The sequence below is a fragment of the Arachis stenosperma genome, chromosome 10 (genome assembly GCF_014773155.1).
Source record: "Arachis stenosperma cultivar V10309 chromosome 10, arast.V10309.gnm1.PFL2, whole genome shotgun sequence".
In the NCBI taxonomy this organism is placed as follows: Eukaryota; Viridiplantae; Streptophyta; class Magnoliopsida; order Fabales; family Fabaceae; genus Arachis; species Arachis stenosperma.
The window spans coordinates 79,876,503-79,888,755 of NC_080386.1; the positions used below are offsets into that span (position 1 = coordinate 79,876,503).

Sequence of the window (12,253 nt, forward strand, 5' to 3'; positions counted from 1 at the left end):
AAATGTGTGGTTTAGTTGTTGTTAATAATTTGCTGTTGAAGTTGGTTGATTTTAGGAAAAGATTTAATATTGGTATTTGTTTGATTATGAAATAATTTGTTACTGGAAATGATTTGAGTAACTGAGAGGTGTTCGGTTTGATAGTTGGGACCCTTGAAGGGTGGCAGAAATTTGAGTCTTAGAGGAGATATTGCCAAAATTTCTTTAAGAATTGGAGTTTTGATTTGAGGTAATATTTTAAAAGGGAAAGAGATTATTATGTGGTTTGTGTATTTGAGACTATTTGTTGACCCTCTGTCGCAAGATGTGACCGGGCACTTTAACTCCCCGGATTCCCCCATGGGCATGCATATGTATATTAATATTGAATATTATATTTGAGCTTGGAGTTCGTCTCCATGGAATACTATATTATTGAGCTTGGAGTTCGTCTCCATGGAATACTATATTATTGAGCTTGGAGTGTAACTCCATGGAATATTATATTTGAGCTTGGAGTTTAACTCCATGGAATATTATTGAGCTTGGGGATGCGCACACAGAGGGACTGTCCAATGGTTAACTACCAGGACTTGTCGGGTTGGCTGTATAACCGACAGATGAGACTCATCAGCCATAGGACAGGCATACATCATATACATTTGTTTGCTTTGTCTGAGTGTGCATTGCTTTAGTTTGTTTAACTGTTAAATTCTACTTATCTGCTACTTGTTCTACTTGCTATAAATGCTTCTCTATCTGTGTTTTCTTTGCTTGAATTGTATGTGTATGTTTTTGGGAAATTCCTCCTGACGAAGGTGTGAGGAGAGAGGATTGTTCCACCAATGATTTGGAAGATTAGAGGAGACAGAACGTGAATTATTAGGTTAAAGTTAGATTCAGAATTAGAATACCTTAGATAGCTTACCTAACTTTTGGTTTAGTTTATTTTCCTTAAGAATGATTCTGAGTGTCGAAGTTTTAGGAATGTCTCTGGCTTTCCCGAGACCTTTTATATTAACTATGCGGGCACCTTTACCATACTGAGAACCTCCGGTTCTCATTCCATACTATGTTGTTGTTTTTCAGATGCAGGTCGAGAGGCATCTCGTTAGGCGTCTGGACTCTTGAGGCGGAGTGGTTACTGGATATTTTGTTATGATATGATGTATATATATGTACTTAGCTTTCTCTCCGCATGACTTATTCTTTTTGATCCTCTTAGAGGTTTATGGAGAGGCAGGATTGTATATATGTACCTTTGGGTTTTGGATATATATGTATATATGTGTAAATATTCTCCGACCAGTCTTGACTTCGCAGGCTGAGTTAGGAGCTTGATATTATGTATCTTTGGCACTCTATTCCCACTTCTGTTATCTTGTGTTAAATAGTTATGGTTTTCTTAGCACGTAAGCTAACTCGTTCCTTGAGCGTAGCGCCTTTATTATGCGATTTTTATTTCCCCCTTTTCTTCAAGGCTCCTAGCATACTATAATTCTTCTGCTATTATATGTACTCATTTTATTTTAGAGGTCGTAATACCTCACCACCTTCGTTTTACGACTTAAGCGTAAAGCTTAGTGTGGTAGGGTGTTACATTATGGTATCAGAGCAGTTCGTTCCTATAGAGCCTGAGGGATGGACTGATTATGCTTCTGGGCATACTCTGGGTGTGTGTATGTGCTATTAGGATATCTGATTGATATATGTGGCATAAATGTTCATGAGCATGCATCTGGAACTTGAAACATTAAACTTGCGATATTGAGACTGATCAACTTAATATCACTTGTTTGGTGTGAACAGGGACCAAATGTCGTCTCGTGGATCCGAACGAGGTGTTCAGAGAGGAAATCCCGTGGTTGAACCAATGCAAGGACGTCCAGGTGGAAACCCTAGTGCTAGTACAAGTAACGTAAGTCGATACTATAGGTCTATGACCCTTACTGACTTCCTCAAGAGTGGTCCACCTCGGTTTAACGGAAACGCCATTGCCCTGGAGGCTGATCAGTGGTTTCGAGAAGTGGAGAGGTTTTTGTACACTCAGCATGTTCCTGAGGTACAGTCAGTAGAGATAGTGACTCATATGTTGGAAGGAGATGCTCAGAATTGGTGGCAAGAATTGTGTCAAACCTTGCAGGTGGAGTTAACGGATGTCTCTTGGCATGGATTCAAGACAGAGTTTTATGGGAGATATTTCTTGCATGCGTTTCGCATTGCAAAGGAATTGGAGTTAATGCAGCTGAAGCAAAAGGATATGTCCGTTGCCAACTATACCCGTGAATTCGACAACCTGTGCCGTTTCTCAAAAACTTGTCAAGGAAATCCAGCTGATTATGAGGAATGGAAGTGTGCTCAGTATGAGAAAGGACTAAGGAGAGATATCTTTAATTACGTGTATCCACAAAAGCTAACAAATTTCACTGAGTTGGTTAAGAAGAGCCAGCTCGCTGAGGATTGCTCCATGAAGTGGACACAGCTACAGGAAGGCTTTGGTGAGACCACTCCAGAAGAGCCGCGCAGGTACGGACTGGGAATGTGTTTTCGATGTGGAGCACCGGGACATATGTCTAGGGATTGTTCACGTGGGAGAGCCGCAGATGCGGGTTGGCCACGAGAGGATCGAGGTAAGTATGATATCGAATGCGTAGGATGGATTTGTTCTGTGTAGAGCTAGGACCCCGCTTTCGTTTAAGTTACATAATCGAACTGAGAAGTTTAGGACTGGAAAGGCTGGACATAGTTTTGAACTTGGATATGGACTAGGAATTTAGGCCGATAGAAATATCTGTTTGATAACCGGTTAGGTGGCGAGAGAAAAAGTAAGTTGTGATAGATTTAGTGTTAGAGACTGAACCAGTTTCGATTGTATTACGAAAGGTGGAACCATTAGAATCGGTAGAACTTAAGAGCTAGACGAAGTGAGTATTAGAAGTGATAAACCCGTCGATCTAATACCAACCTGCCTTATAACCTTTCTGTATCGAGTCTATCTTGCATCTTCCGTTTTGCGTAGACTTTTAAGCCATAAGAATATCCTGGATTTACAAACAAAGCATGTCAAATCTTTCTGTTTTTCTTTGATATGTTTAAGAAGGGAGGTTACGTTAGCGTGAATCTTTTCCATGTTATATCAATTTTCGAGGACGAAAATTTTTATAAGGTGGATAGGATGTAGCAACCCTCAGTTTTAAAAATATAAATATAAATAAGTTATAATTTATTTTATAAAATTAAAATCTCCTTATTTTAAAAAAAAAATATCCAATTATCAGAAATCGAACTAATAATTTTAATTTAATCAAATTCATATTATTATTATTATTGTTATTATTATTATTATTATTATTATTATTATTATTATTATTAATATTTGATTACCTATGCGTTCGTTTATATATATATATAATATACCTTATTATTATTCACTAAAGTTCGTTCCTGTATTATTATTATTATTATTATTGTTATTATTATTATTATTAATCATAAAGCACAAAAAATAAAAGGCGGTGTTGATTATGCATTACGATTGTATATATATGTATATTATTCTAATTATTATTACTATTATGCATGGACGCATATATATGTAAGGCGGCAACCATTTACTCAATGGAAAGCCATTTCATATGGATACACATATATAATATCTAGGTATGAGTATTATTATAGTTTTATTATATCATTAGCTATATAATAGTATCAACTGAAGAAATTAAATAATATTTACTTCATTATTATTATTATACTGAGCCGCCATATATATGTATGCATATATAAGAATGAGAGGCGAGAGAGAAGAGTAACCAAGAGGAGAGGAGCGAAAGAACGTAAGTCCCGTTAAACGTTCGGTTTCGATTTCTTACAATCCGTAACTCCAATAAAAAATCTAATCCGGTAAGAGTATTCGTAACCTCTTCTTCTACACGTTGGCACCATTTTTGATTAGTGGAAATTGACAGTGACATAGCTCATCTTTTCTTTGGGTTTGGCCAACGGAAATTTTAGGAGGTATAGACGATTCTGGACATTTTCTTCTTCGATAGCTCAGTCAGAAAGCTTCTCCGAAGCTTTGAATATTTTGATTCCGTACGAAGGTATGGTTTTGGTTTCTCGTAGTTAACATTTAATGTCACGTGAAAACTTAGGCTAGAAGACCTTAAGATAGGAATGAACTGAATGTATAATTGATGGATTGTGTATATGGAATAAAATGTGTGGTTTAGTTGTTGTTAATAATTTGCTGTTGAAGTTGGTTGATTTTAGGAAAAGATTTAATATTGGTATTTGTTTGATTATGAAATAATTTGTTACTGGAAATGATTTGAGTAACTGAGAGGTGTTCGGTTTGATAGTTGGGACCCTTGAAGGGTGGCAGAAATTTGAGTCTTAGAGGAGATATTGCCAAAATTTCTTTAAGAATTGGAGTTTTGATTTGAGGTAATATTTTAAAAGGGAAAGAGATTATTATGTGGTTTGTGTATTTGAGACTATTTGTTGACCCTCTGTCGCAAGATGTGACCGGGCACTTTAACTCCCCGGATTCCCCCATGGGCATGCATATGTATATTAATATTGAATATTATATTTGAGCTTGGAGTTCGTCTCCATGGAATACTATGTTATTGAGCTTGGAGTTCGTCTCCATGGAATACTATATTATTGAGCTTGGAGTGTAACTCCATGGAATATTATATTTGAGCTTGGAGTTTAACTCCATGGAATATTATTGAGCTTGGGGATGCGCACACAGAGGGACTGTCCAATGGTTAACTACCAGGACTTGTCGGGTTGGCTGTATAACCGACAGATGAGACTCATCAGCCATAGGACAGGCATACATCATATACATTTGTTTGCTTTGTCTGAGTGTGCATTGCTTTAGTTTGTTTAACTGTTAAATTCTACTTATCTGCTACTTGTTCTACTTGCTATAAATGCTTCTCTATCTGTGTTTTCTTTGCTTGAATTGTATGTGTATGTTTTTGGGAAATTCCTCCTGACGAAGGTGTGAGGAGAGAGGATTGTTCCACCAATGATTTGGAGGATTAGAGGAGACAGAACGTGAATTATTAGGTTAAAGTTAGATTCAGAATTAGAATACCTTAGATAGCTTACCTAACTTTTGGTTTAGTTTATTTTCCTTAAGAATGATTCTGAGTGTCGAAGTTTTAGGAATGTCTCTGGCTTTCCCGAGACCTTTTATATTAACTATGCGGGCACCTTTACCATACTGAGAACCTCCGGTTCTCATTCCATACTATGTTGTTGTTTTTCAGATGCAGGTCGAGAGGCATCTCGTTAGGCGTCTGGACTCTTGAGGCGGAGTGGTTACTGGGATATTTTGTTATGATATGATGTATATATATGTACTTAGCTTTCTCTCCGCATGACTTATTCTTTTTGATCCTCTTAGAGGTTTATGGAGAGGCAGGATTGTATATATGTACCTTTGGGTTTTGGATATATATGTATATATGTGTAAATATTCTCCGACCAGTCTTGACTTCGCAGGCTGAGTTAGGAGCTTGATATTATGTATCTTTGGCACTCTATTCCCACTTCTGTTATCTTGTGTTAAATAGTTATGGTTTTCTTAGCACGTAAGCTAACTCGTTCCTTGAGCGTAGCGCCTTTATTATGCGATTTTTATTTCCCCCTTTTCTTCAAGGCTCCTAGCATACTATAATTCTTCTGCTATTATATGTACTCATTTTATTTTAGAGGTCGTCATACCTCACCACCTTCGTTTTACGACTTAAGCGTAAAGCTTAGTGTGGTAGGGTGTTACAAATACAAGGAATAATTGGACATATAGAATTAGACAAATCAAGGATCAGAATCATAGAAAGAGGGTAATTTCATACAAGAAGGAAATAGATGGTTATAAAGTGTAATGATGAGCGGATAATTTATACGCTTTTTGGCATTATTTTTAGGTAGTTTTTAGTAAGATCAAGCTACTTTTAGGGATGTTTTCATTAGTTTTTATGTTAAATTCACATTTCTGGACTTTACTATGAGTTTGTGTGTTTTTCTGTGATTTCAGGTAATTTCTGGCTGAAATTGAGGGACTTGAGCAAAACTTTGAAAAAGGCTGACAAAAGGACTGCTGATGCTGTTGGAATCTGACCTCCCTGCACTCAAAATGGATTTTCTGGAGCTACAGAACTCCAATTGGCGCGCTCTCAACGGCATTGGAAAGTAGACATCTAGGGCTTTCCAGCAATATATAATAGTCCATACTTTATTCGGAAATTGACGACGTAACTTGGCGTTGAACGCCAAGTACATGCTGCTGTCTGGAGTTAAACGCCAGAAAAACGTCATGATCCGGAGTTGAACGCCCAAAACACGTCATAACTCGGAGTTCAACTCCAAGAGAAGCCTCAGCTCGTGGATTGATCAAGCTCAGCCCAAGCATACACCAAGTGGGCCCCGGAAGTGGATTTATGCATCAATTACTTACTCATGTAAACCCTAGGAGCTAGTTTACTATAAATAGAACATTTAACTATTGTATTAGACGTTTTTTGACCACGTTTCATCTTTGGTCTCAACTTTGTTTTATTCTTCATCCTAGGAGGCTATTGATCACGTTTTAGGGGGGCTGGCCATTCGGCCATGCCTGAACCTTTTACTTATGTATTTTCAACGGTGGAGTTTCTGCACACCATAGATTAAGGGTGTGGAGCTCTGCTGTACCTCAAGTATTAATGCAATTCTATTTTCTTTCATTCAATTCTCTCTTATTCTTATTCCAAGATATTCATTCGCACCCAAGAACATGATGAATGTGATGATTATGTGACGCTCATCATCATTCTCACCTATGAACGCGTGTGATTGACAACCACTTCCGTTCTACATGCAATAGAGCTTGAATGTGTATCTCTTAGATTCCCCAACAGAATCTTCGTGGTATAAGCTAGATAGATGGCGGCATTCATGAGGATCCGGAAAGTCTCACCTTGTCTGTGGTATTCCGAGTAGGATCCTGGGAGTCCGGAAAGTCTAACCTTGTCTGTGGTATTCCGAGTAGGATTCCGGTAATGAATGACTGTGACGTGCTTCAGACTTGCAAGTGCTGGGCGTGATGACAAAGCAAAAGAATCAAGGGATTCTATTCCAGTAGGCGCGGGAACCAACCAGTGATTAGCCGTGCTGTGACAGAGCGCGTGAGCGTAGTTTTCACTGCGAGGATGGGATGTAGCCTTCGGCCAGGTGATGCCTCCAGACGATTAGCCATGCGAGTGACAGCCGCAGAGGACCATTTTCCCGAGAGGATTAAAAGTAGCCATCGTCGAACGGTGAACCCCTATACACAGCTTGCCATGGAAAGGAATAAGAAGGATTGAGTTGAAGCAGTAGGAGAGCAGGCGTCCTTGAGCCATACAGTATCTCCATATGCTTATCTGAAATTCCCACCAATGAATCTACATAAGTATCCCTTTTATTATTTCTTTTTATTATTATTTGATTTTCTAAATTCCATAATTTTATCTGCCTAACTGAGATTTACAAGGTGACCATAGGTTGCTTCATACCAACAATCTCTGTGGGATCGACCCTTACTCGCGTAAGGTTTATTACTTGGACGACCCAGTACACTTGCTGGTTAGTTGAACGGAGTTGTGTCCACTCGTGCCAATTTCAAATTCCATAATTTTACAATGAGTACAACTTAAAGAATATGGATCACAATTTCGTCCACCAAGTTTTTGGCGCCGTTGCCGGGGATTGTTCGAGTATGGACAACTGACGGTTCATCTTGTTGCTCAGATTAGGTAATTTTCTTTTCAAAAATCTTTTTCAAAATTTTTCTTTTATTTTTCGTTTTTCTAAACTTTATTTTCGAAAAAATTAATAAAAATTCAAAAAAAATTAGAAAATCATAAAAACTAAAAATATTTTGTGTTTCTTGTTTGAGTCTTGAGTCAATTTTTAAGTTTGGTGTCAATTGCATGCTTTAAAAAATTTTCTTGCATTTTTTCGAAAATTCCATGCATTCAAAGTGTTCTTCATGATCTTCAAGTTGTTCTTGATAAGTCTTCTTGTTTGATCTTGATGTTTTCTTGTTTTGTGTCTTTTCTTGTTTTTCATGTGCATCTTTGCATTCATATTTTTCAAGCATTAAAAATTTCTAAGTTTGGTGTCTTGCATATTTTCTTTGCATCAAAAATTTTTCAAAAATATGTTCTTGATGTTCATCATGATCTTCAAAGTGTTCTTGGTGTTCATCTTGACATTCATAGCATTCTTGCATGCATTCATTGTTTTGATTTAAAAATTTCATGCATTGAGTATTTTTGTTGTTTTTCTCTCTCATAATTAAAAATTCAAAAATAAAAAAAAATTATCTTTTCCTTATTTCCCTCCAAATTTTCGAAATTTTGGGTTGACTTGGTCAAAAATTTTCAAAATTAGTTGTTTCTTACAAGTCAAGTCAAAATTTCAATTTTAAAAATCTTATCTTTTCAAAATCTTTTTCAAAAATCATATCTTTTTCATTTTTTATATTTTTTGAAAAGTTCAAAAATATTTTTCAAATTAATTTCAAAATCTTTTCCTTATCTTTACATCATATTTTCGAAAATTCACTAATAATTAATGTGATTGGTTCAAAAATTTGAAGTTTGTTACTTTCTTGTTAAGAAAGGTTCAATCTTTAAGTTCTAGAATCTTATCTTGTAGTTTCTTGTTAGTGAAGTAAATAATTTCAAAATTTTTGAATTAAATCTTTTTATCTTTTATTTTATCTTTTTCAAAAATTTTATCTTTTTCAAAAATTGATTTCAAAATATCTTATCTAATTTACTATCTTCTTATCTTTTTCAATTTTGATTTCAAATCTTTTTCAATTAACTAACTAACTTCTTGTTTGTTTCTTATCTTTTTCAAAACCACCTAACTACTTTTTCCCTCTCTAATTTTCGAAAATATCTCACCCCTTTTTCAAAAGTTCTTTTTAATTAACTAATTGTTTCATGTTTTAACTTTAATTACATTTTGTCTCTAATTTTCGAAAATCACTAACCTCTTTCAAAATTATTTTTGAAAGTTCCCTTCTCTTTTCTTCTTCTATTTAATTATTTAAGTACTAACACTTCTCTCCACCTCTCTTCATCCAAAATCCGAATCTCCCTCTTCATTCTTCTACCCCTTCTTTTTCTACTAACATAAAGGAATCTCTATACTGTGACATAGAGAATTCCTCTTCTTTTCTTGTTTTCTTCTCTTTCATATGAGCAAGAACAAGGATAAAGGCACTCTTGTTGAAATTGATCCAGAACCTGAAAGGACTTTGAAGAGAAAATTAAGAGAAGCTAAATTGCAACAATCCAGAAACAACCTTTCAGAAATTTTCGAACAAGAGAAGGAGATGGCAGCCGAAAATAATAATAATGCAAGGAGAATGCTTGGTGACTTCACAAAGCCAACGTCCAAGTTTGATGGAAGAAGCATCTCCATTCCTGCCATTGGAGCCAACAACTTTGAGCTGAAACCTCAGCTAGTTGCCTTAATGCAACAAAACTGCAAGTTTTATGGACTTCCATCTGAAGATCCCTATCAGTTCTTAACTGAGTTCTTGCAGATCTGTGAGACTGTAAAGACGAATGGAGTTGATCCTGAAGTCTACAGACTCATGCTTTTCCCTTTTGCTGTAAGAGACAGAGCTAGAGTATGGTTGGATTCACAACCCAAGGATAGCCTGGACTCCTGGGATAAGCTGGTCACTGCCTTCTTGGATAAATTCTTTCCTCCTCAAAAGCTGAGCAAGCTGAGAGTGGATGTTCAAACCTTCAAACAAAAAGATGGTGAATCCCTCTATGAAGCTTGGGAAAGATACAAGCAGCTGACCAAAAGATGTCCATCTGACATGTTTTCAGAATGGACCATATTAGATATATTCTATTATGGTCTCTCTGAATTTTCGAAAATGTCATTGGACCATTCTGCAGGTGGATCTATTCACCTGAAGAAAACGCCTGAAGAGGCTCAAGAACTCATTGACATGGTTGCAAATAACCAGTTCATGTACACTTCTGAGAGGAATTCCGTGAACAATGGGATATCTCAGAAGAAAGGAGTTCTTGAAATTGATACTCTGAATGCCATATTGGCTCAGAACAAAGTGTTGACTCAACAGGTCAACATGATCTCTCAAAATCTGAATGGATGGCAACATGCATCCAACAGTACTAGAGAGGCAGCTTCTGAAGAAGTCTATGATCCTGAGAACCCTGCCATGGCAGAGGTTAATTACATGGGTGAACCTTATGGAAACACCTATAACTCATCATGGAGAAATCATCCAAATTTCTCATGGAAGGATCAACAAAAGCCTCAACAAGGCTTTAACAATGGTGGATGCAACAGGTTGGGCAATAGCAAGCCATATCCATCACCTTCTCAGCAACAGACAGAGAATTCTGAACAAAACACTTCTAATTTAGCCAATGTAGTCTCTGATCTGTCAAAAGCCACTTTCAGTTTCATGAGTGAAACAAGATCCTCCATCAGAAATCTGGAGGCACAAGTGGGCCAGCTGGGTAAGAAAGTCATTGAAACTCCTCCCAGTACTCTCCCATGCAATACAGAAGAGAATCCAAAAGGAGAGTGCAAAGTCATTGACATAGTCAATATGGCCGAATGCACAAGGGAGGAGGAGGACGAAAATCCCAGTGAGGAAGACCTCCTGGGACGTCCCTCAAGCAAGAAGGAGTTTTCTATTGAGGATCCAAAGGAATCTGAGGCTCATATAGAGACCATAGAGATTCCATTAAATTTCCTTCTGCCATTCATGAGCTCTGAAGACTATTCTTCCTCTGAAGAGGATGAAGATGTGACTGGAGAGCAAGTTGCTCAATACTTAGGAGCTATCATGAAGCTGAATGCCAAGTTATTTGGTAATGAGACTTGGGAAAGTGAACCTCCCTTGCTCATTAATGAACTGGATACTTGGATTCGGAAAATTCTACCTCAAAAGAAACAAGATCCTGGCAAGTTCTTAATACCCTATACCATAGGCACCATGATCTTTGAAAAGGCTCTGTGTGATCTGGGATCAGGGATAAATCTAATGCCACTCTCTGTAATGGAGAAGCTGGGGATCATTGAGGTACAACCTGCCTTGTTCTCATTACAACTGGCAGACAAGTCATTGAGACAAGCTTATGGATTAGTAGAGGACGTGTTAGTAAAGGTTGAAGGCCTTTACATCCCTGCTGATTTCATAATCTTAGACACCAGGAAGGAAGAAGATGATTGCATCATCCTTGAAAGACCTTTCCTAGCCACAGCAGGAGCTGTGATAGATGTCAACAGAGGTGAATTAGTCCTTCAATTGAATGGGGACTACCTTGTGTTTAAGGCACGTGGCCATCCCTCTGTGACAGAAGAGAGTAAGCATGAAGAGCTTCTCTCAGTTCAGGGTCAAAAAGAGCCCTCACAGTCAAACTCTAAGTTTGGTGTTGTGAGGCTACAACCAAACTCTAAGTTTGGTGTTAAGATCCCATATCCAAACTCTAAGTTTGGTGTGGACAACTATACAACATTGACCTGATCACCTTGTGGCTCCATGAGAGCCACTGTCAAGCTATTGACATTAAAGAAGCGCTTGTTGGGAGGCAACCCAATTTTATTTATCTAATTTTATTTTATTCTATTTTATTGTTGTTTTGTGTTTTATTAGGTACATGATCATGAGGAGTCACGAAAAAATCATAAAAATTAAAAACAAAATCAAAAACAGCAGAAGAAAAAAATTTTCACCTTGGAGGACGCACAGGCTGGCGTTCAACGCCAGTAAGGTGCATCTGGCTGGCGTTCAACGCTAGAACAGAGCATCATTCTGGCACTGAACGCCAGAAACAAGCAACATTCTGGCGCTGAATGCCAGGAATGTGCCCAGAGAAGAAAAAAACTGGCGCTGAACGCCAGTAACAAGCATGAAACTGGCGTTCAACGCCAGAAACATGCTTTACATGGGCGTTAAACGCCCAGAATGTGCACCAATGGGCGTTTAAACGCCAGAATGATGCACAAAGGCATTTTACATGCCTATTTGGTGCAGGGATGGAATTCCTTGACACCTCAGGATCTGTGGACCCCACAGAATCACCTCACGATCTGTGGACCCCACAGGATCCCCACCTACCATATTCCCACCTTACCTTTTAATCCTAATCACACTCTCCTAATCCAAATTCACTCTTCCCCATAAACCCCACCTACCTTCAAAAATTCAAACCAATTTCCCTCCCAT

General features: G+C 37.6%; 1 protein-coding gene across 1 annotated transcript; it reads left to right on the top strand.

Annotated features, from left to right (window-relative positions):
• Nucleotides 1–1,795: 1,795 nt before the first annotated feature.
• On the top strand, nt 1,796–2,653 carry LOC130957267 (uncharacterized). The gene has a single exon (XM_057884134.1). It carries the CDS (start codon nt 1,796–1,798, stop codon nt 2,651–2,653), a length of 858 nt encoding a protein of 285 aa, XP_057740117.1.
• Nucleotides 2,654–12,253: the final 9,600 nt, after the last annotated feature.